Source organism: Aplidium turbinatum, chromosome 13, assembly GCF_918807975.1.
Source record: "Aplidium turbinatum chromosome 13, kaAplTurb1.1, whole genome shotgun sequence".
NCBI classification, from domain to species: Eukaryota; Metazoa; Chordata; class Ascidiacea; order Aplousobranchia; family Polyclinidae; genus Aplidium; species Aplidium turbinatum.
This window is the reverse complement of record NC_137484.1, coordinates 19854276-19881698: the sequence shown is the minus strand read 5'-3', so window position 1 is coordinate 19881698 and position 27423 is coordinate 19854276. Positions and strand designations below refer to the sequence as shown.

General features: G+C 38.4%; 2 protein-coding genes across 3 annotated transcripts; one reads left to right on the top strand and one right to left on the bottom strand.

Annotated features, from left to right (window-relative positions):
- The first annotated feature begins 4078 nt into the window (after positions 1-4078).
- Positions 4079-16804, top strand: LOC145782583 (S-adenosylhomocysteine hydrolase-like protein 1). 2 transcript variants are annotated; one of them, XM_082594394.1, is made up of 14 exons: positions 4079-4345; positions 4825-4918; positions 10160-10212; positions 10746-10934; positions 11053-11357; positions 11676-11745; positions 11835-11881; positions 12301-12453; positions 13636-13706; positions 14037-14131; positions 14439-14606; positions 14818-14896; positions 15164-15284; positions 15723-16804. In XM_082594394.1, the coding sequence occupies exons 1-14, from the start codon at positions 4112-4114 to the stop codon at positions 15727-15729; spliced, it is 1686 nt and encodes a 561-aa protein (XP_082450520.1). In that variant the 5' UTR covers positions 4079-4111; the 3' UTR covers positions 15730-16804. The 2 variants fall into 2 exon arrangements, with proteins under 2 accessions (XP_082450520.1, XP_082450521.1); XM_082594395.1 differs by lacking the exon at positions 15723-16804 and having other exon boundaries at positions 15040-15176.
- A 2368-nt stretch (positions 16805-19172) lies between these two features.
- LOC145782175 (GDP-D-glucose phosphorylase 1-like) lies at positions 19173-21639 on the bottom strand. Its single transcript, XM_082593942.1, has 4 exons — positions 21511-21639; positions 20642-21040; positions 20056-20258; positions 19173-19485 (listed from the first exon to the last, which is right to left on the bottom strand). Exons 1-4 carry the CDS (start codon positions 21635-21637, stop codon positions 19180-19182), a joined length of 1035 nt encoding a protein of 344 aa, XP_082450068.1. The 5' UTR covers positions 21638-21639; the 3' UTR covers positions 19173-19179.
- Between the last annotated feature and the right edge of the window lie 5784 nt (positions 21640-27423).

Below are 27423 nucleotides of genomic sequence, written 5' to 3'. Positions count from 1 at the left end.
ATCTTTAGAATGCATCAGAAACATTTATTTGTGGTAGTTACATTATGCGTTTTGCTGTAGCCATAAATTGTAGTACCGGTAGTTGCAATAGCTCAATCGCAGATTTTTTTCATAAAGAAAATGATGACAACAGGGCAGTTATTTAGTCAGCTCCCCCTTGCTGATGATGATTAAAACCAAGAAAAAAAACCAATGGAAAGCAAGATAGCTAGTTTTAGTGTTACCCGGAGGGCTGTGGCCAGGGGCTCCAAGAGGGGGGGGGAAGTCGGGCTACTTTCCCCCCTAGCATAACATTGTAAAGTAAAAACGAGTAGTTTTTCGTTTTGTCACTTTTGAGGGGGGCCCATTTTTACTACCAAAATAAAAAGCTATCAACTTAAAAATAAACAAATTTTTGAATGAAATGCGTAGTTACAACTTTACAAGTATTTTTCGATCATTGTTATGCTGTTCTAACTTGAAAACTAGTGCTGCTTTGGCTAAGCGTGTATTATGTTTTCTTGACCAACTGTACTTTGACATGAAAAACTGCGTTTGCCAGGCAAATGATAATGGATCCAATATATTTGGAAAAGTGTCCAAGCAAGATTGAAGAAAGTAAACCCTTCTAAGCTTATGTCATTTTCAATTGCAGCCAAGCCAGATAGGAAATTTTAAAGAAAGCTATACCATTTCCAAGCCGCCTACTTGAGCAGTTTCAAATCTGTACCTCTCTGCATTATGTAAATTACAGTCCTAAGCGAGATTCACTCTACTAACCTATTTATGCAGCGATAAAGAACTGTTCAATGTTTTTCGGCCCCAGAGGAGGCTCACACGACGACGACGAATGGACAATAAGCTGATGAATTTAATGAAGAGGAAGATGTAGCCTAATCAAAGTTACAGAAAGCTGGAAAGTAGGCTACTCGCAAGATTAAGTTGTTATAGGAACTATGAATTTAAAAAAAACATTTTTTTTCTGGGGACGGAACGCTTCAACAACTCCGCTCCACCAGCTCAATCTTACTAACGAAATTTATTCAACTGTAGCCTACGCTATGTTGCAAACTATGGAAATATCATTGTATGTCTGAAGTGTGGTTGCAGGCATGTGGAACAAATTTAAACAAGTTGTACAACAATGACATTTTGGATAAGTTGGTAGGCTACTTTTGAAAGAAAGCTACCCAGCAAACTGGAATGCATCACCCCATGATATCTACTCAAGGAAATCATTGATTGCAACTTTCGAAACACTTTTCCAAATATTTTTGTTGCTGAAAATTTGTTACGTAGGCTAAACCAGTACCTCCAACGGTTGCGAGTTGAAAACGTGGTTTTAGCACACAGAAATTTGTAAGATTTGTTTACGCACCACCACGACTCAACACCGAGTGAACAGTTTATGCATGTTGTGCATCAAATTAGACCTTGCAAAATCTTTATTATTTGATGCTGTGATCCGTAACTTTGCATTGCAAAAGGTTCGGAATGGATTGAATGCTTTGTTGAGCTATTTTCACTGCCCGCATTGTGTGTTTACAATTTTTCCTTTATCTACTGTAGGTTATACTAAAATTACCACCTATAGCAATTTCGATTCACAACATGACTGGAAGCAACGCAGACGCAGTGACGCAGACTTGTCAAGGGAGGAGACGTTATCACCGACCCAAAAGCGGCTCTTGCAGGATTCCACACAACGAACAGACAAGAATTCATCAGCAAACACGCCGCACTGCCTTAACACTAGAGCGTTTGAACAAACTATACTGCATTCTTTGGATATGGTGCATTTTTCTTGGAAGTGTCTTTATTTGGGGCCGGAAAATTGTTTTGGTATGGGACCTAAATTCTCCTCCCAACGGCCGTGGCCAAAGGCACCATGTATGAGAGGTGTATATGTGCACATCATACAACTTTACTGCAACTCTTTCAAGAGAAAATATTGAGCAACGATGGCAATTTTGCTGCAAGTGTAGTCGAGTGATTTTAGTTGATTTTCATAATTGTTGAAAGAAGTTTTTTCATATAGATGTATAGGTTACGTTGTTTAAAATCGAAACTTTAAAGGAATTCAATTTTACAATGAGGAAAGTAGCCAAGTTAGGCTTAAGACGCATGATGCAACGCATGATACAAATTTGTTACTTGTATTTTTGCTGAAAAATGTGTTTTTTAGGCCCACTTTTAGTATTGTTTCCCGACCAGTCATGATTTCTCTCAGAGGCCCTGGCTGTGGCATGTAACTGAGCATCTTGAGACAGAGTTGATTTTTTATGGTGTGCATTGAACCAAAATTCTTCCCAATGCATCAGTCTATCCTGTAGTGTAATGTCTTCGTTAGGCGATGCAATTATGTGCACCGAGTTGTACAAATCGTGGCCCAAGAGGCGTGGGGCACTTATTGATGTTTTTGTCTGGCTGTAGCTTACTATAAGTTTGTTCACCCCTATAAAATAAGCTGCTGTAAAGTTAAATTTACCTTATTATTTTGCCATTTCTGCAGAGTATGTTTAATACGTAGCCCATGTAATTGACTGATTATAATTCACTTTGCGTGAACACAAGCTGCTTTTCATTGGCGATTGAAAATTAATATCTGTTTTATGTAATGCAATTCATCAGGATGACATTTTTCTTATGTTGTTGCATTAGATATCTGCCCTGTTATACCATCTGTGTTTCCACATGGTCGTCTTCAAGCACCAATAATGAAGAAACTAAACTTGATACAAGTGTTAGCTGAGCAATGCCATAACAGCTGTCATGTATTCCGCAGACCGCAGTGTATCCTGTAAATTGTGTATATTTTTATTTAGCAAATACTTCCATTGTGACATTTGTTATTTCCGAAGGTGGGCATCCGCTACTTTAAAAGTAGCGTACACTACCGCTACTTTTCCCGATCCTCTTTTTAAACTGACACAGGAAGCACTTCGTGACGTTAAAATGACTTTGAAAACCAATGACATCATTTGTTTACATTTCAATGTCGTTGTAGGAAACTCGTTCTAGGTGGCATTTATCGTCACGCATCTTTCACAAACACAAGTATTTCAAAATTGGAATTGTTGAGTCCTCCCCAATTTGGCTTCAGCACGTCTTTTCCATCGAACAAAAACCTCCCACTGCAGCACCGGAAGGAATGGGGTTGTTGTATTTAATAAAGGGACTTTATAAATCGCCACTAAAAAAAACTCAAGGACTTGCTTTTGTCTGAAAAAAAGGCCTCCACAATCGACTTTTCTTTCCGTACCGACGTTTCATGCGATGGCACCAACACAACAAAAGATTCATCCTCGGAGTCAAGACTGGTGTTACTGTCACTCTTGTCGGTATCGGTGGACTGATGTTTCCCGCAACAGTCGAATGATTTCTGCTTTGATTTTTTTCACGCATTGTTTTCATGAAAAATCTCTAAGAATTAGTCATTTTTATTTCACTTTAAATTGAAAAGTAACGGGTAGCGGGAGTGCGACTGAAAGAAATGTAGCGCCTCTCCGCTACCGCTTCACTGAAAAAAAGTAGCGCCGCTACTTCAACAAAACTGTAGGCCCTGCCTATCAAAGTAGCGCGCCACTGCCCATTTCTGGTTATTTCTACATAAACACGTTGAAGCGCAAGATATTGTACACTTGTAGTGAAATATGGCCAAAAGTTTCCATGGTGATTAAAAGAAAATGACCGAGTTAAAATACGTAGCTTCCGAATTTATTATAGCAAAAAAAATAACGTCTATTTTACAATGGACCCATTTTGTTTTTAATATTAAATGATAGCTTTATGCATATTGTAAAAGTTAACGTTTTGTATCAGAACTTGCTGAACAAACAGTTTTCCTATATATCTAGCTAATCTGCTCTCCGTGTAGGCCTACTAACTGCTGAACAAAAATTGTTTTTGTAGTATATTATTGAACTTGAAAGCCAGCCGTTGCTATAGGACAGCTGTAGTTTTTTAGATGTTAAATCAACGTAAAAGAGGACTGGTGTTTTCTTTGGGTTTACTGCAATGTAATGAATAAATAGATTTTATTGGTGAGACAAAATCTGAATGACACGTGACGCAAAATTTCAGGTTAGGTTGAGTTTTGTTGCATTTAAGTTAGAAATATGATCTAGAAAGCATGAAGCAAAGTCAAGTCGCTGGATTTGAAGTGCACTGCTCAGTTGCTCCTCGTCCGGATCTGGAGGAAAGCACTCCGGAAGAGCACGTTAAGACTTTGGAAGACAAACGACGCTTATTGAGGCGAGAGAGATCTCATGGCAGAAGGACCTTACATTCTGGCTTATCCACCAGCTCGACTGCTGGAAGACTAGGTAGTGCAGGAAGTCCTTTTAGTGCAGCTAGCACAGTAGAGGTAACAGTATTTCGTACACTCATATCGTATCAATTTTAATTTTGCTTGGTTTTTAATATTTTCATGATGTGATGGCGTAGAATTGTTAGAGCAGCATTTTTTGAAAACGAGTTGTAGCAGGTGTATTAGTGAGTTATGTATATCAGATTTAAGATCTGGATTTGAGCGCAGCATAGAAAACTGACATTCTGCATCAAAAAGTTTACCCAGTTAATGAAAATTTGTATTTTTACATCTTAACATATGCAGAGTAAGATTTGTATTTTTTTTAGCTTGATGCAAAGAGTCAATTATCTGTTTTTAATGTATGTGATCAACTGATCATAGGCTACATGTGATCACTAACGTCATTATATTTTGTAGGAAAAATGCATTCCTGCTATCTATGTATCTGCTTCTTCTTCTTCCTGCGTTTGAGGAATATGCATCTTAACTTTCATCTTGATTGATCTTGGACTAACAAGTGGTTGATTTTTCAGCAAATTTCGTTTGTCGAAGACAAAAAAGTGCGTAAACAGCGACACTCAGTGTCAAGATCTATTTCGGCTTCGTCCGCAGAGAGTTATACTTCAGGTACGCGAATGCTTTGTAATTCAGCTGGCAAAATTCGTTTTCCTGCATTGATTCAAGCGAAACTTGAGTCTATGAAAAAGAGTTTATTTCACGACCTAAAAAATCACAACATGGTTTAATTTCTTTTTGGATGAACTTTAATATTTATCAGCTGAGCTAAAATTGTGTAACCCACTTAATGTTAAAACTAATTTTAACTAATTATTACGCGCCCGACTCAAGATCAAGCGGCGCTGGATCGGCTCTCGGCATATGCGCTTGAGCAACGCATTTCAGGACTGCTCTCCATTTAGCGGCACCTAGTGGATGGAATAATTCTCGGACAACAATTGGAAACTTATCTCTGTCAATCTCAGTGAATGGGTCTGCGTCAGTGGTTCAATGCCTCAACATTCTACAAGTATGCGAAACTTCTAGGATTAACCTCTCAAACAAGCTTTCCCAGTTCGAGGATAAAGATCAAACCAACCATTCAATACGCTGATCTGGACTTAAGGACTGAAACTTATGTTTAACTGAAGACTAAAATTGTTAACTACAAAAATTAAAAGCAATTTCTACATGCTGACACAGTATTAAGATGTTTGAGTTTGAAAAATGGTGAACCAAAGGCGGAGATGAAGCTGGTTGGTTTCCAACTATGTGTCGCCGACGTCAATTTGCTACTGCAATGTGGAAATGATAATGAAGCTTTACTGACAACTCACAGCTAACATAATTAGCTTTTATGGTCTTTAGCTGGCGCAAGAGACCCCCCTCTCGCTTAATTTTTCATTTCCGCATGAATTACTGAAAAAATTACAGCGATTAGTGATTGAGATTTGGCAAAAACGAAGTTTTTGTTGCAACTTCATTGCGATGTAAAGTTTTGTTAGCTTTTAACTTCCAGTTTCGATGCAGCAATAATTGACAATAAATAGTAACATAATCTTGTGACAAAAGATTAAAAAATGTCGTGTTAATGCAAGATGTTTACCAACTGGATACACTATACAGTTGGCGATCAATTATTTACGGAGTAGCATTTGTGGTTTAAACCATTGGACTTCCTTTCCTTGTCCGATTTTGACGTTCTCCGTTTTATTACTGGGCAGCGTGACTTTTTTGGTATGCTTTTAAATTTTAGCACGTTTTTTCAAACTAAACACAGTTTGTTTTTGTCCAAGCGCAATTTGTCGTGAAACCAGGGCAAAGCAATCAGAGTATTAGTGTAATCATAGTTCAGTACAAATATTCGGTCGGTACAAAATATCTAATTAAAAATTCTCAAGAGAAGCAACGTGACTTCCCGAGTCGTCCAAATCCATTCTTTTTACATTGGCTGAAATCATTTAACACCTGCAGACGTCGAATCGATGTAAAAAAGCGGATCATGCGAGTTGAAAATCCAAGCAAGGGAAGGCCTTGGATTGTCATCACTTATGTAGGCTGGCCTTTAAGGAAGTCCTATTATTTACCAACCGTAATAAATATTTGCCAACTCAATTCAACTTAAAGTGATGGCGATTTGGACACGCAAACGTGATCTTGATGTTGAAGAATTACATAAAACGATCTGCAGGTGGAGTTCACAGTAACGAAGGGTGTTAAGTTGCAGGTAATTCTCACTCGATTTAGGCGTGACTCGTGATTTATTAAAGTACAACTTGTATGTCATCGAAACAAATTCTGCTTAATCTATCCCCAGACTGCAAATCGTCTGCAGACGTTAAATCAATGTAAAAAACGACTGATCTGCTGTCAGTTAAGATTATTTCGCTTCTTCGGTGAGCAAAATAACACAGAATGATATTTGCGGTCTTGTTTTTTTTCTGGATTCATTCTCCTTTTTACTTTAGCGATCCTACGTTTTAAAAGTTAAATATTAAAAAAATTATGTCAGAGTTGAAAAGTTTTTAATGTTTTAATTTGTTGAAATTCTGCATATATAATGTAAGGGCAGATTTTTATTGCTGTAGGACAGTGGTTCTCAAACTTTTTTTTGTTGCGACGCCTCTGGAAAAATTTTTTGGACTTGCGACGCACCAGCAAATAAAAGTAAATGAAGAAACTTATGATTAAAGTTTTGTTTATTGATACAACAACAAAAATCAATGCATATTATTTAATGTGACGTGTGGGCTTTTTTATTTTCACAAAGTTCATTGAATTTTGGGAGAATTTTTGAAATTGCCACCCGCATTTCTCTTTCACTGTTTATTTGTGATTGATATTTGCTTTTTATCACCGCCAAGGCAGAAACTCTTGTTTCACATAAATACGACGTGGCGAATGCGATAATAATTCGCAGTGCTTTCTTTTACCAAACCTGGATAATCGTCATTCATTGAGTCCAAAAATTTGCGGATTTCTTACTACGAAAAGATCACGAATCCATTCGTGGTTTGAAAAATTTTCCGTGAAGTATTTTGCAAATTTTGATTGGAGCTTGGACAAATGTTTCCCAAATATGCTTCGCAAATTTGAAGGGAAAAAATGTACTTGCAACCTCAACTCTTCACTGTTTTCAAACTGAAATAACACCGAAAAAAAAAAATGATTAAGAGCTTCCAGTTTTTTCATTATTATTTATTTTGAAGGATAGACATCCAATACTACCTTAGGGTATCAGCAGTGGCATTTTTTTTAGTTAATTGCGGTGTAATCGGCTAAGTGCATGGGACACATGTGTTCCAGCAGTCCTCAAAGGGTTAACTTAATTTTTATAAGATACACCGGGTTCAGCCACAAAACTGAACTATTCTGTGACGCCCTTGGAAAAGTGAAGCGACGCACCAGGGCGTCGCGACACACAGTTTGAGAACTACTGCTGTAGGAAACAATCACTTAGAATGCTTTTTGGTGGCTGTTTGCGTGTTATACACCTAGCAACATTAAATATTTCTGTATTATCCTATGTTTAACGGTAAAAGCTTTTTTGTTAAGGATATTCTTTCGAGTTGCATTTTTTAGTGTTGTTTCAACTCTTGCGCATGGCTTCTGTGTTGCCGTCACACGATGTTAGAATTACGACATCTCGGAGTGCTTCACCAAACCACGTTGACTGGGCCCAATGAATGGCAATTGAGTTCATCACAACTTGCAGCAAGAATAAGAACTAAATAATTCAGTGAAAAAAAAAAATGTCAACCAATGAACAAGTTGATTTACGTCATTAAATAGTCCCGGATTGGGCAGCAACTAGTCCATCGACAAGTGTTTTCGAGGATGTTTCTTCATAACAAATACGAAACGCACTAAAAAAATGCTGGGCTGGAGTGATATTTAGATGCTCCATATAGCCTACAGTGACCAGTTTTCGCAGCAGCATTAACAAGATGTTAAATGTAGGTCAAAACAACATAAAAGTAGTGATTGCGTTAGCGACGCTCGTTATGTGTTTCAACATGAATAACAAAATTAAATATTATAAAAATTAAATAACGATTTTTGAGCAGGGGTCACCAAACTTTTTTCTCTGAGGGCCGGATTGCTGCGAGATTAACAGCTGCGGGCCGGATGCAAATTGCGAAAAGATACAACTATTTAGAATCTCTATTGACTTGAACTGAGCACAATAAATAACAGAGTCAGCGGTGGAATAGCAAAGGTGTGATGAAAATCGAAAGGTTGCTGGAAAAGTTATTCTACAGGGCATCGTGCTCTTGAAAAAACATTACATCTTTCCAAATTTGGCTTAGGTTGTCCCCATTTGTGGTGGCCTAATGATAAAAACAGAACACCAACATGTAGGCTGCTTGGTGAAAAAATGTACAAATTCAACATACAATCGTTCAACAAACTATAAGAACGAACAATTTTAACAAAAAAGTCTCTATTACACAAAAAGGCAAAGCCAAAGACGGTTGCTAATGCCAAGGGCAGCACATGAAAGAAGAACTTTTTTCCTTAACAGTTGTAGTGCAGCTGTTATTTCCGCAGCACGTGGCGGGCCAGATGAAATCAGTTCGCGGGCCGTAGTTTGGTGACCCCTGATTTTGAGAAAGTGTATTCGTTGGACCGAGAATTCCGCTGTAGCGAATTCTGCAAGATTACTTTTTTACAGGGATGTCTGGACTTGTTTATCGTGCACTGGGTTGATGACCATGATGATCACATAAGTCAACTTCAGCGCAGATGAAACAATCCTGCGTTGTTCGTAAAATGTGATGACCAAAGAATAAATTAAAACCACTAAATACTCACAGGCTTAAAAGAGTTAGACTGAATCATATGTCAAACCACTCAGCTGGAAGCATTGCTTATTTTTTTCAGGAAAAAAAAGGGGTTTCTTCAATCTCACATTGTGTTTGACTTTGTCAAAACTTCAATTTAAAACGCGAAGCAGATTTATGTGACAGATTCTCCGAATCGTTTGAACTACTTTCACGAGAATCTATATTTTATAATTTAGCTTAGCAGGACACGGGTACAGTAATAGTTTTTGTCAAGCTTATCGTTTTATTCCCCGATGATTGGTATCAAGTATAGGAGCCACCTTCACGTAATAACCAGAACAGCGGGAGTAGTCTCTGTAAATAAAGTAATAAGGGTTGCAAGCCTATGAGTGGCAAGCGGCAAGACGTGACTTTGAGCATGGACTGCGATGGCGATACTGATAAAGCCGAAGATACGGGCCTCGTGCACAAAAGCAAGCAAATTTGGCAGCCGAGAATAACACTCTCTCACGATTTTTCATGGGCGAGTACAGGTATAAATTGGCGAAAATCAAAGCAATTGTTGTGGGATTTTCTTTTCCATAAAGGGGAGGGGTCTGTTTAAAACTTCAGGGCAGGTGTTGGTGAGCTAAGTCAGAAAATGTAGCGAATATTTGTGATGTACATTTACTTTTTATGATGGAACACGCTTTTCTGCTTTGATGCGATTTGCGCATGCGCAGTACGCACTTTTATACATGAACTTTATTCCCTTGACCACGTGATCGCTTTTGACTCGACGGTGTTATTGCTGTGATGGATAACTTCTACGTTTGTGAACTTTTTATTGGTTGTTTTCAATCTGAATTTCAACGACATCTTACACAACTTTTACTGAACACAACAACGTTCAGTTTTTACTTGAACTTCAAAATTGGACATAGATTAAGTTGTAGTACAATGCAATAAATTGTAGGCTGAAATTTGAAACCACGATAATTGTTTCTTCGATTTACGCAACTGCGCAGTTCTCGCTCCTCAACTTTTACGAACTGTTTCTAAATTTTATTAGTGTTTTTAGCGATATATTGCTGATATGTTGCAGCTTCTTACACAAGTTCGGAAGAATATGCTGAAAGTCCTCGAGAGAAAGTGCAAGTAAGTTGATTATACGATGTCTTTGTAGTTTATTCGCTTATTTAATCTTGTGCATTGCAACTTGATCAGCAATTTCTTTGCTATCTGTGTAATTCTGTAATAGATTGTCTATTTTATCAAAAATAGTGTGTCGCCTTGTTACTAACTTTTGTAATTGTGTGGTACACTGCAAATTATCACTTGCAACATTTTGTGATAATTTAGGTTATTTTTATTGGAAAGCAACTGACTGGACGACTACATGTCCCTTGTGTTGAGTGTGTCATTCGCAGTGTGTTGTAGCCTATGCTGTCGTGGTGATCGGAAGATAGAAAGAATTATTATTGTCTTACACCAGAACAACCTACCCATTACATGCCTGATGTCGTTTTTGCATTGATTCAGCGTCTGCAAACGTTGAATCGATGTACAAAACGACTGATTTGTTGTCTGGGGTGAGTCACGTGCCCTTGTAAGTTTCTAAATGTTGCCACCTTGTTTATTTGCAATAATTTCTTATGAAGGTGCATGGTAACAATCCTGTGTATTTCTAGTCAAGCTCGCGCGGTTTCAGCGACTTCTGCGTCCAGAATGTCAACTATTCCATTTTCGGTCGGCGCGAAATCGAAATGGCAGAGAAGGAGATGCCAGCTTTGATGGATCTTCGGAGGCGAGCTCAGGAGGACAAACCCTTGAGTGGGGCAAAGATCGTTGGATGCACTCACATTTCTGCACAATCCGCGGTGATTCGTTTTTTTTTTTAATTCAGTTCAATTTGCAATGATTCAACGTCTGTTGACGACAAAATGAACGCAAAAGTAGATGAACGATGGCATTTGAACGATCTTTGACATTTTTCAGGTGCTCATTGAAACCTTGAGGGACTTGGGAGCTCGTGTCCGATGGTGCGCTTGCAACATCTATTCCACACACACCTCAGTGGCAGCTGCTCTTGCTGAGGCAGGGTTTTCTATCTTTGCATGGAAGGGGCAAGAAGAGGATGATTTTTGGTGGTGCATTGACAAATGTATCGCCGCTGACGGGTGGCAGCCCAACCTGATCCTGGACGACGGAGGAGACCTGACCCATTCCATTATGAAAAAATATCCCGCTCTCTTTCACGGAATGAAGGGTATTGTGGAAGAAAGCATCACTGGAGTGCACAGGTAGGAAAACTTCCATTGCACCTTTTTGAATTACTTTCTCGATTTAACATAATTGTAGAAGAAGCGAATGCGTTCACATTATGAGAGCCCTGGAACGACGTTCGAAAGAGCGCCGGTTCGACACTGCTCAAGAGCAAGCGGCTGTGTCTTTGGTAAGACACTTAAAGGCATGCCTGAAGGTGGTCACGAAGATTGGCTTCCTTGCCTTCCCGTCCACTTAATCTAAATCTTGAATCACCGGGCGTAAGCCTGGATATGGCAAGCAAACAAACAATGTAGAAACAACATAAAATATATTTAAACATTTTGTCTTTCAAGATTATATCAACTGAGCAAGACGGGAAAGCTTTCTATCCCAGCTATGAATGTCAATGACTCCATAACCAAGGTAAAACATCAAGCATCGTGTTTGAAACGTGACGTCATATTTCTTCAAACGATTCCGATCACAATCTTAAATACATTTTTATTTTACAGCAAAAGTTTGATAATCTCTACTTATGCAGAGAGTCGGTCCTCGATGGGTGAGTCGTTTCCTTGTGGTTTCAACTGCATCAAAGAGCCCTCCTGGCTAAATCAGTCTTTTGATTTTTTAAAGAGATTAATCAAGTTCACCAAGATCATGCCTATTCTGGGCGCACGATAGATGGCACAGTTGCAGATGGTGTGATCTGTGGTACTTTTCTTGCCGCACTCACAGATCGCGGATGGTGCTATCCTCCGAATTACAAATTTAAGTTATCTTTAACTGTTTAAGTTTAATACTTGCGTGCATACTTTCCTATCACTATATAATTCACTGTGGCGTCAGTGGTTATTTGAAAAAACTTGTGTCAATGGTTGTTAGAGTAGAGGTAGGGGGCCCCAAAAAGGGGAATATAAGGCCTTTATCTAAATCCGGCCATGCAGATGAGCATAAAGAATAACGAAGATGTATGTTCAGGCTGAAACGCACGACGGACATAATGTTCGGTGGAAAGCTGGTTGTCGTTTGTGGCTACGGTGACGTGGGAAAGGGGACATGTTCCGCTCTGAAAGGCCTTGGTGCCCTGGTGTATGTGACGGAAGTTGACCCCATTTGTGCTCTGCAGGCTTGGTAAGAACACTGCTTTGTCCATTGAGATATGCTTGTCAAGCAAGGGCTTGGACATTCTAAATTATCAGGGTAGTATATCGTTTGTAGCAAAATGTCCATTTTATGGTCATTTGCAACATCCACAGTTGAATTTCGCTTATTTATGTCGTCATTTAGACTTTCCTCTTTCTTTCCATTTTGTTTCAAAGAAGCCTGGTCTTTATCCTGCAACATCAGAGTCGACTAGTTGTTGGCACCAGGGCTGTGAAGTCGGGCGAAAAATATACGACTCCTCAGTTTATAACTAGCCGACTCCGGCTTTAGTGTTGCCAGATTTTAGAGGGTTGCTAAATTTTCTGAAGTTTTGTTCTTTAGTTTTAAAAATAAATTTCACTAAAATTGTAATCAAAATTGAAACTACGACTTTCACAAAACTAATAAGAACCAACACTCCTATTTTCTCATAAAGGTTCGGAGCGCAAATGGAAAACAAGAAACAATATTTTAAATATACAGTATAACACATACAAACGAAAATTTTATTTAATAGATTGAGTGTCGCTTTTAGCAGCATGATCGTTGCTCAGTTTATAATGTAGATACTCACGACCTGTTTTAGCTTGATGCTGCGATTTCGCTGCAGTAATAGCGATGTGCACAATAGCTTTCGGAACACATTTCCCTAGTCTTGTGCTATGACGACTTGACTAAGGAACTGTGTTCCGAAAGCTAGTGCACTTCGCTGTTACCACAGCGAACTCGCAGCATCAGGCTAAAACAGATCTTTAGTATCTACATTGTGAACACAAAAATTTTATTCATCGTTTTTATGAAGTCGGAATCGGCCGTTTTTGTAACGATTGTCGACACGCCAAAATCCCACCGACTTCACGACTCCGACTCCACAGCTCTGGTTGGCAGTGACTCCGCCATTTTTTTCTATTGTTTGCATCTTTAATTTTTAAGTTTCTTTTTGTCAGGTCATTCTTCACAGTGTCTTCCAATGTTTTCTTTGGTCTTTTTCTCATATTTCCCATCAGTCATCACTACCCTATTATATACTCAGATATCTTCCCTTCTCTAAAACTTCTTTGTTGCATATGTGATGCAACTTTATTAATAGCAGCAAATAATTTGCAAAAAAAAAATTCAGTTTCATTTTTATCGAAGGAAATTCTTCCATTCAAATTTGTTTTATTTCAGCATGGAAGGAACTAAAGTTGTGCGCCTGAATGAGGTTGTCAAGACAGCGGACATATTCATAACATGTACTGGTGAGTTCGTGCGAGGAATCCCTAAACACAGTCTTAATGGACGACACGAAAATGTACAACAGAGTTGAATTGCGAGTCGGGTACTTATTGACTACCACTGCCTCCCCAGGCTGCAAAAGAGGTTGTAACTTTACTGAGCAGTAAAAAATAAAAATGTGATTTTTTAAAAATGTAATTAGTTGGAGTATTACGCAAGTAACAATAATTTTATACGATATACTGTATAATTGAAAACAATTTTGATAAAGTCGAAATCGGCGATTTTTGTTTTCCAACGTTATATTGTTGAGGAGGTTTTGGTGTAGGCCTACCAGTCTTGTGCTGTTACAGGAAATAAAAACGTAATTACTCGAGACCTCATGGACAAGATGAAGAATGGGGCAATAGTTTGTAACATGGGTCATAGCAATACGGAAATAGACGTGGTAAGAAAACTATTTTTTCGCTCGTGTATTCTTCATGATACTGTATGTTGAATACTAAGACTATCTTTTCTCACAAAATTTTGTTTCATCAGATCATAGTGTGTAACCATTCTTGGATTTTGTTTTTGTGTTAAGACAATTTTTTTCGTATTTACATATACTTTGAGAGATATTTTCAGAAAGTTTTCTTTGCTGAAGATACTGCTAATAGGTTTTCCTTATTCTAAGTTTTTAGTGCAGCCTACCTTATTTCAAAAACTTCCACCATTGCATACCATTAGCTGATACGTTTTTGATGTATACTCAGGCGAGTCTAAAGATGGGTGATTTGTCTTGGGAGAGTGTTAGGTCACAAGTTGATCATGTGATCTGGCCAGACGGTAAGCGGATAATCCTGCTAGCTCAAGGGCGCCTGTTGAATCTAAGCTGCTCCACCGTGCCGTCATTTGTCATGTCTGTAACACACTGTACGCAGGTAGGCGGTAATTAAAAGCATATTTGTTGATTTTTTTTTAGTGTCAACAGTTCGTGTCAAAAACATAACATAAGCTACAAGAACTAAAACACAGTTTTAAAATCATTCCTTATTGTCAGGTTAGCATCATTTCAGATAAAAATTTCTTGTTACTTTTACACCAATGAACCACATCATTACACGCTGATATCTTTCCTGTTTGCTTCAACAGGCGCTTGCCTTGATCGAGATGTTCAACGCCCCAGAGGGAAGGTATAAGCAGGACGTGTATTTACTGCCAAAGAAAATGGGTAAGTAGGCTAGGTTTTGTACCCAATAAAGCACACATATAATTCACATCGCTTGTTGACTCAAAAGTGACTTGGCTTTCAAGCTCACATAATTGACACGAATGAAGTTGCATCTTCCAACTAATCTCACGCTATCTCTGTAGGGTACATCTTATACATTTCGCATTTGTGTTTGGAACGACCGCTTGCACATTGAAACATTAAAACGGCCTTTTCGACCAAGATACCAAAGGAAAGGTTTAGGCTTGACCGATGTACATTTGACAGACGAATACGTGGCAACCCTGCACCTCACTGGCTTTGAAGCACACTTAACCGAACTCACTGACGAGCAAGCAAAATATCTCGGTTTGAACAAGTCTGGTCCATTCAAGCCATACTATTACAGGTAGGTGCTGCTCTAGCATATTCATGACTGATCGTGATCATACTCTACATTACACGATGTGGCAAGAAACGTATATCTTCATTAAAAGTGTGATTGCGGTGCTGGGAATAATAGCCTAAATATTATTGGTACCGCGCTTTTCTCTTCCCTAAGCTCATCGTCTGCCATGTCGAAACGATTAATGAATAATACTGTATCAACTTCTGTCTTCTAACAGCTTTAGCGAAAGACTTTAGTTTAAAACATACTTTCTCCGCTTTTAAAGCAAGAATTTACTGAACTACGTTTAAATGCTTTCCAGACGTGAAAATCTGTAATTTTTACATTGATTTAACGTCTGCAGACGTTGAACTAGTGTAAAAATGACGTATTTTACTCCTTGGGTTCATAAACAGTTGCTACTGTCACCAAGGACTTTGTTGTATCTTTATATTGCAGATACTGATTACTGAAGCCGCAACCCCCTGCCAAGTTTGTGCTCCGATATTTTCACCTCCTTTTCAGTCATTGTGCGCCGTCTAGCGGCGTTGCTTAAATTTTTTGTTGCAGAAGTATTGTACAAGTGTTTGATAATTTGATTTTGATGCAAATGTAACGTTGTGTAAGCTTTAAGTTTTCATAGCTAAACAAGGTATTGCAGTATAGAAATATTTCACCTTAAACTAATATTAATTTATCGGTATTCTTTGTACATTGTACAGTAATTATATACATCTTTTGTCATGGTGGTGCAATATATAGCATATTGAAAGTAAAAATAATAAATCATTTGTTATCTGTCGAAAAGTTATTACTGACGTCGCATGTATGAAAGTAAGCGTCTTAAAAGTTTTTTTTTCGAATTCGCATTGTCTGTGCCCATTAACGATTTTGCTTACGTTGCATTATTTAGTTTTATTTTTTTGAACACTTACCCAGACAACAAAATCCCTCATTTTTACATGATGCAACGTCTGCAGACGTAGTCAAGGTTTCTGACGTCATGAAAACGCGAATTTTGCTGTCTGGGCAGCAACCCACTGTTGTTTTTTTTGTTTCTGTTACATTGTATTTTCGTACACTGTTACATTGTATTTACACTGTATTTTCGTAAAATTTATGTTATTAATGTTTGTATGTTTGTGTAGAAGACGCTGCAACATATTTTGGTTAGGAAATCGGCATAACGTTCACTAACAACACACTTGCACAATACAACTGCCTTTGACAACTGATTGTTAACGCTTATGTGCAATAGAAATAAAATTTATAATGAGATCAAAGGTACCGCAGCGCACTTTCGATTAAATTACGACCGGATTATACAACCCAGCAGGGAAACAAGTGCTATTGATTTTGATATTCTTTTCCCAACATTGTTGGTGTCAACGCTAACAATTGTTGCAATGACACGTTTTATGCACAAGTGAAATGTTCAACGATCTAATGTTTTTCTGTTTCATTGAAAGTAATTTTTTATCTAGTTGGTTTTGCTCAATCCTTTTTTTGTGTGCAATTTAGTGAAAAGTAGGCTACAACCACATCACCCGGTTGGGTACGTCATCGTGATTTCGTAACTGAATGACTTTCTACAGGTTCGTTTCGTTCTTAATCACAGGGTAACTACAAAATAGCAAAGAACTGATTTTAAAAATGTCAATATGAACTGTATTTTTCGACTTTATTATAGGACATCCTTGTCAGTAGCCTACGTTGTCATATAAAGGGTGGGTAAAAGAAAAAATACATTTTTTGTATTTAAGTAGGCTACATCTGGCACTCAAGCACAGTCTAGCTACCTATACAATAGATAGATGCTTCGGTCGGTCTAGACTTCCAATTTAGATCGTTAGTGTAGCTCTCTAAATAATTGAACAAATTTGATACCGCTGGTAATTTGTATTTCACCCATACTGATACACGACATACGAGCACCTGTTGCACAAAATGCCACCACAGGCCGTGGCCTGAAACAGCAAGTAGTCTACAAACCAGCCTGTAGGCCTACACTTGTACAGTGTACACACATTATTGACTGATAAATTGTCAAGCACCAGGCCTGTTCGAAACAAATGATTAGTTTCGTCTCGAACTTATTTAGCAAATGGGAAAACCTTGAAAGGTTTGAAACCTGACTGAATAGTTTCTTGTGCATTAAGTACGAGGTCTCCCAGACAGCAAACCAACCGCATTTTACATTGATTCAACGTCTACAGAACAACGCTTGATTTGCTGTCTGAGCTGTAGCTGGGACGGCTACAAAAAAGGGACGCACATGCGCAGTATGAAACAGAAGGTGTTGTGGAAAAAATTTCAATGGTGATTTTGCCAGTTCCAATATTGATGTGGGTCTTCTTCTCTCGTATTGTCGCTATATGTCGGGGCATCCGTTGGTTAGCCACTGCCTGGTGTCGTCATCGATGGAAATTAGGCCTTCCATACCATGGGGTGGTCTATATAGCCGGCAATCCTTGATAATGTGGGCTGCCGTCTGCATTTCGCCACACTCACAAGCAGCACTCTCTGCCAAGCCCCAGCGCAACATGTCTGCACCATAGCGTCCAACACCAGTGAGCAAACGGTTACGCCTTGATGAGGCAAGTCTAGAGAGGCCATGTCCCAGCTGGTTTTCGGACGGGGATCTGAATACTTGGCGAAGTGGGGACGTGCTGCTTGACCATTGTTCACACCACGCCGCGTGGCACCACTGTTTGCTAGGGCTTCCACCAGAGGCTGCCAGAAGGTCTTGTGCAGCGCGTACAAATGGCTTTCTTGATTTTAGCCGCTGCTTTGGTGGATATCTCAGCGTGGTTGTGTGTAGCGGATGGCCAGGGTTTAGGGCTTTACGGCTCAGGGAAAGAACAGCACGTTGGCGCCGTAGTGCAGCTGGCTCAATGTTTGCAAGGACAGGCAAACAGTCAGTTGGAGTTGGGCGGAGGCAACCTGTGACAGTTCGCAGGCAGTTGTTGATTGGTACATCGACAAGGTCAGTATGGGCACTTCTGCACCAAGTAGCAGCACAGTATTCAGCAGGGGCGCAGACTAAGGTTAAACCACTTGTTCCCAGCACTGAGGGGCTAGCACCCCACCTTGTACCAGCAAGACGTTTCATGAGAGCAGTACGAGCTGTCACTTTTCCGCGTAAGTGTTCTAGGTGTTTGCGGTATGTAAGGGACCGATCAAGTCGAACTCCAAGGTATGTGGGTGTGGCTTCGAAAGGAAGTGTTCGGCCGTTATTTTGGATGTTAATTTTCCTGTTTGAGTCTCTATTACATAGGTGGAAGACAGAAGTCACCGTCTTCGCTTCACTCAACTTGAGGCGCCATTGGTGCAGATAGGAAGATAGAATGTCCATATCCTTAGTCAAGGTGTTCTGCACTGTTTCCCATTTGCGGTGAGAATAAAGAATAGCCAGGTCATCTGCGTATGCGTATTTATTAGAGGAAGTATTTGGAAGGTCATAAATGTAGATGTTGAACAACATTGGGGAGAGAACAGATCCCTGCGGAACTCCGTTTCTTAAACGTCTCTGTCGGCTTTTCTTTCCGTCGCTGGTTTTAAGGATGAAGCTGCGGTTGGAGATGAGTTCTATGTGGGTGAGCAGTCTATCATGATAGGACGAAGAAAAAACGGACATAAAAGACACACATCCTTAAGAAAATGCTAGTTTTGATGTGGCCCAAAAGAGCATGGTGTTGAGCTCTTTCTATGGTCTGCACTGCACATCACACTGTAGCCAAAAACAAATTGATTCGGACTGCGTTTTATAAAGTGACATAATTCCACTTCAAACATACGAACTGAAACTGAAAGGTAACATAAAAACATCACAATCAGGCAAAAATATCAGGCTGTGAATAAATATAACTGCATAAATAGATTTCGATATACGACGTTGGAAAATATATAAGTGAATTTATAAAACTTCTTTTACATTATGAAGTATATCTGAAAATTGGGCGTTATTTAAACTCGCTTTTCTGAGCAGACGAAATGCATTGTCGAAATTGAGATTGTTAAATTCTTCTTCGGTTTTTATAGGGAATTGACCGCTAACTTCAGCACAAGCTACATCAAAGCATGGAGACTTTTCCATGTCCTTGGTTGACTGTCTGGGGAATATAATTATTCGAGCGCCACAACTCCCTCTGGTGATCACAACATTATAAGGAACCTCCTTGCTATGCAACACATCCACAATTAGACAAGCTTCTTTTGCGACCTGTAATGGACAATCCGTAAGAACATTTAACCCGCAGCGACACCACATTTAAAGATCATGCCAACAATTGCTTGTTTGGATCATTGGGGTATGTCAGTGTTGTGCGATGAAGCCTATTGGCAATCACGTCATCTATAGTTGCTCCATATATACCCCTCCAAACAGAATAATTGGCCCCGCGCACAAAAAGAAAATGGTTTCGATTCCATTCTGCTGATGGCAACGATGGTTTTGTAAAGTATCAGTAAATTCCTTCAGTGGTGGGACGGCGCAGCGGAAAAAGCGTTGGCTTTCTAATAATGCGAACCTGGTTCGACAATCGACACCCCGCTAAAGCTCACTATCCAGAGTGTCATTATGTGGGTGGGCGTAGTTGCTGAAGGAAAGGCTGGTGAGAGAAAGGAACTGGCCGCCCTACTCTCGTCAGTGCCGAAGGCTACGTGTGATGAGAACCTTTTCACCCCCGAAACTGAGTATGGGACCAAGTTTACCTTTTAATAATTTCAAACTATAGTGCATGCCACGCTGCATAGTGCATACCATACACCACTGTGCCTACGCCCTACTTACTTGTATGCGCTCGTCAATAGAGCTTGGAATGTGCAAAAGAAAACCAGATACAGCAAAGTCGTCCAATAGATAGCAATGAGATTTGACATGAGTGGAAGCTGGATGCGTATCCAAATACAAAGGATAATCGAGATACATAGCATGGTAATGCAAATGGTTTATTGAAGCCCATGCATGTATGCTGTTCAAGCCAATTCTGAACCCTGAAATACAATAACTCACATAAATTGTAAAAAAACCTTGAGAAAATGTGAATACAAACTGCAAAAACTATTAACTCTCCCAGCTAGCTTAGTTTACCCAAAAATGCATATTGATTTGATAATAAAAAATTGGTAAGGGAACGTTCAAATATTACGTAACGCTTTTTTTCCGAATTTTTGACCCCCCCCTCCCCCATGTAACGCTTTTTCACTACGAATTCAGCACAAAAAAACTACCATTTCGTACTCGAAAGCGTTACGTAACGTTTTGCTTGAACCCCCTCCCCCCCGATGTGACGCTAACGTAACGCTTTGCATAACCCCCCCTCCCCCTCGAAGGCGTTACGTAATATTTGAACGTTCCCTAAAACTGAAATAATCACCTGGGTGTCCACTCAGCTGTATGAGGTCGAATGCCATTAGAAGGGAACTAGTTGTCATTTTCTGTGGGAGACGTCTGTTAAGCTCAGGTATAAACAGAACGTGACAGTTATCAATGGGACTGATGTTTATTGCAAGAAGGTTATCGCTTTTGGCAGTAAAGTTGTTGTCAAACTTAGCAACTGCAGTGTCTGAACCAGGATGCAAGGATAAAAGAATTTCTCCCCGCTCAATTTTTGTAAAGTTAAATTGATCATCAGAAAACTTAGCATTCATGTTATCAAACACTTCATTTTTTCGTCGATTGAAGGCACGTTGAGGGTTTAGTTGAGCAACAAATTGAATGTTATTGCTTGTTATGGTTTTATACTTGCAATCTTCAAGGGTGTACTTAAATGAACCTGCAATAAATAGTTTAAAAAGAATGCATGAAAAAATACACTATAATAATTATAGCCTAACATATACTCAGTTACATAACACTCTATGTACTGTAAGCATATTAATTATAGTATATATATCACAAGTTTCTCTTTGGTTATAAATACCATTGTAACAAAATTACCCCCATGGACCGCTTCTTCAAACTTTAGATTTAATATCTGCCAGCAAGCAAAGGTTTCTACTATAAACATATAAATGACAAAAAACTAATTGAGTCAAATAACAGTATAAGCAACTATGAACAGAACAAGCTTAAACGATTTTGGTGTAGCAGCATTCTCTCACAAGAAGAATAATGAATAACTGATACACTTTAAGAAAAAATTAGCAAATACTGTAAAAATTTATAATTGAGTTTTAATAAAAATAGTTGGATTGATTAAGCTGTTGAATACATTTAATATTTTTTTAAAGTAGGCTACTTTACCCTGAACAACAGCGGCATTCCATTGTTGCATTAAAAGCTCATCAAACTTTGTAAAATTTTTATGATAATTGTCCCAACTTGGGCAACCTTCTAATTGCATTTGTTCAAGAGAATATGAAAAATCCATGTTTTTCAAAAGTAGCTGCAACAAAACCGAAGTAATTATTCAAGTTATTATAGGTCAGTTAAAGCTAATCAATTGGGCTTCGACTTGCAAATTATGTATCCGTAACATGAACAACAAAATATACAAATTGTCAGTAAGTACATAGGTCAACATCCCAGTGGCAAAAAAGTTAATTTCAGTCAACTTTTCTCACTACGGCTTATTCAAAAAAAAACTATTGAAATTCTTGTTTGATAGGCTAATGGTTTGGAAGCATATTGTTACTATTCATCGTACGATATGTAATAAAATAAAAATTAAGATACACAAATTAAAAAAAAAAAATATTGAATTCCTAAGGCTGAAATACAGCAGTGATCTGATTAGGCATAACTATGTGTTTTTTTATGTTTTAATTAATAATAATCTTTTTTTTTTCGTATTCATTCATTGTAACAACATAGCCTACAATACACTGCTTTCTTTACAGGCGTTTGGCTTTTTCAGCTAAAAATAGCGATTACTTAGAACTGTCAATGACTCAAGAAGTGGTAAAATTATATTATATATTTTTATAATACAGGGTCATCAATAATTAACGTTGCAACTTCAAACAACTGTATTTAACATCTATATTTAGTGTTACAATGTTAATAAATTGAATATTTCTCGATTTTATATTTTTTAGGCCTAAATTTTATAGCCACTCAATAGCGTTGCCAGATAAGGAGTTCTGCCTTAATTTGAGAAAATTTTAAAGCTGTTGAAAACAAAAACTTGTATAATTTTGGAAATTTTTTCAGTCGCGGGCAAAGATCAAAACCCTAACCTTATTCCTAACTCTAACCCTTCCTAACTTTAATCCTAACTCTGGCAACACCTGATTGTAACCATGGCAACAAGTGGGTAAAAATAGCCACTTCCAATTTTATAAGCCATGAATAAAAATTTAAATAAAAGAATAGCTATTGTAGAGCCTTGGCAAGTCTTGGAATGATATTTGGCAAGTCTTGGAATGATATTTGTAAGGACTTAAAAATTAACAGAATGTTAGTCTGAAGAACTCTCAAAAGGCACAAAGAAATTGGAAATGTCAAAAATTGACCTGGCCAAGACCGCCCTCAAAGCGCCAGAACTTCAAAATTCATAAAAGCAACAAGAGAAAAGGTGCAAAGAAATCCTAAGAGATCCATTCAAAAACTGGCAAAGGAAACAAACGTGGCTTATGGGATTATATTTGCAGTTCTCAAGAAAGACTTGAAGATGAGAGCCCATTCAAACGCATGAAGATACATTTGCTAAATGCCAATACCAAAGTTTGGAAGCGCTGAAGTCCCGGCTGAAGTCTAATCTGAAAAAAGAATGGACATAAATACCTCATAGAGTTATTCATAATTCTTGCAGGTCTTTTTCGAAGCGCCTCCGACTTGTTAAATGTTATCGACACAAATGGCGGACACATTGAGTAAAACTTGTTTTTCGACAATAATATTATATGTTTATTACTCAAAAATTGTCTACCATTTTTTAAATACAGTTCTTTGAAGTTGTAATATTAATTATTGATGACCCTTTATAGCTTTACATCAGACTTGAGTTGCTACTCAGAGAGAAATGGAAGGCTGTCATTCTAAATAAATAACTTGTTTTGAGAAAATTACACTGACATTTAACCAAATCAGTTACCGTATAGTGGCAAAATAATTGCAACAACCTCTTTCAATTATTACCATTTTGCAGTACCAATTAGTAAAAAAATCATACCTTTCACTGCTGCACTGATACAGCTTAAATCTGCCCCAAAATAAATGAGGTTAGGCTAGGTGTGAGCATGACATGACCTACCCAGCCCGGTCTTCATACAGTAGTTCGAATTTAGAAAATGTTGTCAACGTTGCCACAGAAAATCGTTATGTTGCCACAATGTTTTCAGAAAATACAAACCAGAAACAGCTGTGATGATGTGGAATTCACCACATAATTTACCACAACCACTGCAAGAAGCGACATACAATATTTTGACTTTTCGGTTTCGATAAAAGGTTACCAAAAATTAGTTACAAAATGTTTTGTCAAAACATTGCCAACAGATGCCACAAAAAATAATTTGAGGTCAACCGTACAAGTTGACAGATTCCGCCATAAAAAAAAATCGAACAAACTTTGAAACAAAATTTGAGCTTCAGCGACTTAATTGTTTTGTTTTGCATTTTCTTTCACTCAGAGTAATAATAAATTTAATTTCTATTTGAATAAATATTGATTATTTTGCAATTTTTGTGGAGAATTTATTTCATTGTACCGGTATCGATCATCAATCAAAGTACAAAGTAGAGCAGAAATTTTCCATTATTGCATTCCACATTCTCTACCAATATCCTGTATACCGACCCAAGAATAGACATGTAGACCTAACAACGCTCGATGAACATACAATCTATTGGCTGCTGCGCCTGGATATAACTACGTGACCTGCGGAAGCCTCAAATGCAAGAAAAAAAACAATCCTATGCCTAAAGGAGACACCCTTCTTCTGCACTGCCTGCACAGTGCACACATCTAAAAAGTGAAAAGTTCCCACCTTCTAAATTTTTGATGAATATATTTCACATGGTTGAATAAACTCAACAGATTTTCACGGTTCATCGAACAAAGCATTAATCTCCGCTGCCGCCAACGGATATGACCAGAACTTTTAGCCAAATTTGTGGTTTTGCCCCCAGATCTTTTTGAGACCATTAGAGAAACCTTTTATTTTGTCTGTTGCGACAATAGTACGGTACAATTATACACAATACGAATAAAATAGTACCATAGCTATTTAAATACCACAACAGACAGGAAGCAGCGAAAGACTATATCAGTCATCGAGTCAGCTGCTTCCCAGTTCTTAATTGTGACAAATGTCAAGCAACTTGTTTTTCTAGTAAAGATCTGTCTTTTTGTAGATTAAAATATGTAGCGCTGATTTAGTTAGAACGATATATAAGTAATAGTTTAAGTAAAAACATATTTACACTCCAAGATAAGAAGGTATGTAGGCTAGTCAGGTAGACTAAGCTTTTGTTCCAAATTTATCTGTATTTTTGATAGATTGGCGCTTAGGCTTATATTTTGATGTGTGATCTTTCTTACTATTATGCTTTATCAAGTTTTGTTAATCTCAGTTAGCCTTTTAATAAGTGACTAATAAATCAGTGAATAAGTGTTTAAGCTAAGAGTACGGTAGGAATTCAATTTATTTTCTGACAGCGTAGCCTTAGTTCTAAAGTTTAGAAAACTGCAAAGACTTCAAGTCACGGATATACCTGTCAAACATTGCTAAAGATAAAGTTGTACACACAGTCATTTGATGAATGCTGATTGAAAGATCCAAATTTTGTCATTTCCTTTTGTCAGTACGAAATTCATGTATTTACCTTATTGTTTTCTACATGGTTGTGCCAGCAATGAAGTCGTCATTTTTAAAACGTCTGCAGACGTTGAATCATTGTAAAAAGCAAGGCTTTTGCTATCTGGGCAGCGACAACACAAAATTTAGCTAATGCAAGCGTTGCCAGGTTACCCTAAAAATGCAAACAAATCCATGTTGCATTGACATAAAGATTCAGACAGGCACAAAAGGAGTTTTTAGAGTGCGAAGTTTACTACTAACATTTTCATGCTGTTTGTAAGTGACTCAAGCCCAGATAACAAGACAGTGGATTTTAAGGATGCAACCTAGTTCGTACCCTGAACAGTTCGTACCCTCAGTTCGTACCCTGAAAAGATCAAGAGAAAAAATTTAAAAAAAGTTAAAGTCGCTGATCGCAGTTTCCGCAAACATTTTAAAATTTTTCCCCTGAAAAGATCGAGAGAAAGATAGCACAAAGCCGAAGTCGCTGATTGCAGTTTCCGTTAACCGTAACCCTCACCCTAACGCTAACCCTCGCTGATCGCAGTTTCCGCAAACAGTTTTCTGCACTTTCCGCTAGCCCTAACCATAGACTAATCTATGCTCTAACCCTAACTCTCGCTGATTGCAGTTTCCGCAAACATTTTTCCGTAGTTTCCGCTAAGCGCAGTTTTCGCCGACCCTAGCCTTAGAGTAATCTATGCTCTAACCTTAACCCTTGCTGATCGCAGTTTTTGCAAACATTTTTCCGCAGTTTCCGCTAACCTTTACCCTAACTCTAACCATAGAGTAATCTATGCTCTAACCCTCGCTGATTGCAGTTTCCGCTTACCCTAACTCTAACCATCGAGTAATCTATGCTCCCTAACCCTCGTTGATCTCAGTTTTTCGCAAATATTTTTCCGCAGTTTCCACTAACCCTCGAGTTGTTTGCTCCGATCAGCTACTTCGGCTTTGTGCTATTAAACTGCAATCAGCGACTTCGGCTTTTTAATTTTTTCTTTCGATCTTTTCAGGGTACGAACTGAAGGTACGAACTGTTCAGGGTACAAACTAGGTTGCACCCGGATTTTAACTTATCCAATATGTTTGATTTTGTTGACTTTTGTGGGGGCACCTTGAGTTAGATAACCGCATGGTTATTTGATACCTGCAAGGTGTAGCTTCCATTTGAATAAAGTAAGGTAATATGTTATATTTGCTGCTATTTGAACATTGAAGTTTCGCACTTTCAAAAACATTTCGCACGCGTTGTGCGTGCATGGCGCATGCAACCCTACGTCACTCGCTCGCATGAGTAATTAAACAAACTAAGCGCGCAATTTTCTTCACGCTTTGTACACATGCACAATCGTGCAATGCTTTTTTTCAATCCACGTGCGTATGCAACTCTGCGATAGTTTGACTGGTGGGCGTAACAACATTGAGCAGATACCCTGCTAAAGGAGTTGGCTCTGAAATATCTCAACATACTTGCCACATCAGCATCTTCCGAGCGATGCTTTTCCACTGCGAGCTTGACGTCAACTAAGCTGCGCTTCCGTTCAGCGTTGCCAGATGGGGAAATAGAATATCAAATTAAAAATTTTTGGGGAAATTCAGAGGTTTTTATTGCCAAGCTTTTTGACCTTGGAACTAGATAACTTTTTGGAGAAATCTGGTGAAATTTTTCCCACTCAATTTTTTTAAACTTTTTAGCAAATAATCCCTGCTCGTATAGAAAACGTTTTGCAGAGGTTTGCGTATGCGTGATGGCAGGGTCCTATATCTTAAAAACTATTTGTATTTTAGGCAAAATTGCTTTATTTAAGATGTTTTAAATATCTGGTGAAATTTTAGTTACTTTTTGGTGCCAAGCGGCTTCCATCATCTGGCAACACTGCTCCCGTTTGGCTGGCAGTCATTTAGAATGCCTTGTTATTTGTCGTATCCAGGCTTACACTCGGTGGTTGAAGATTTAGATTAAGTGGACGGGAAGGCAAGGAAGCCAATCTTCGTGTCCACCTTCAGGCATGTTTTTAAGTGTCCTGCCAAAGACACAGCCGCATGCTCTTGAGCGGTGTCGAACCGGTGCCCTTTTTGATTGCCGTTTCAAGGCTTTCACCACTCAGCTATGCAGCCGACTAGAATGCCTTATTGCGTTACATTGCAACAAACATTTACTTTGATTGTGTAGCTTTTGTGTCTGAAATTTTTTACTTTTTGCGTTGCTGGAGCCTGGAAGTTAATAGGATTCGGTATTCTGGATTCAATTTAGTATTCCGGAATAATTCTGGAATAGTGAATTATTCTGAATTGCCCATCCCTAAAAAAAACCTTATTCAATTTGCATAACGTCTTGTTTTTTTTGTTTTTTTTTTATGTGTCAACAATCTATTTTTACAAACAATACTCTGTGTTCTCTTTTTTATTG

Bases quoted from the DNA above. Each gene is read 5' to 3' on its own strand.
- LOC145782583 (XM_082594394.1), top strand. From the start codon at position 4,112: ATGAAGCAAAGTCAAGTCGCTGGATTTGAAGTGCACTGCTCAGTTGCT. The intron at 4,346-4,824 runs GTAACAGTATTT...TTGATTTTTCAG, and splicing joins GTGCAGCTAGCACAGTAGAG to CAAATTTCGTTTGTCGAAGA. The intron at 11,746-11,834 runs GTAAAACATCAA...TTTATTTTACAG, and splicing joins TCAATGACTCCATAACCAAG to CAAAAGTTTGATAATCTCTA.
- LOC145782175 (XM_082593942.1), bottom strand. From the start codon at position 21,637: ATGGATTTTTCATATTCTCTTGAACAAATGCAATTAGAAGGTTGCCCA. The intron at 20,259-20,641 runs GTGATTATTTCA...ATTGTATTTCAG, and splicing joins ACAGCTGAGTGGACACCCAG to GGTTCAGAATTGGCTTGAAC. The intron at 19,486-20,055 runs GTAAGTAGGGCG...TGTCCATTACAG, and splicing joins CTATTGACGAGCGCATACAA to GTCGCAAAAGAAGCTTGTCT.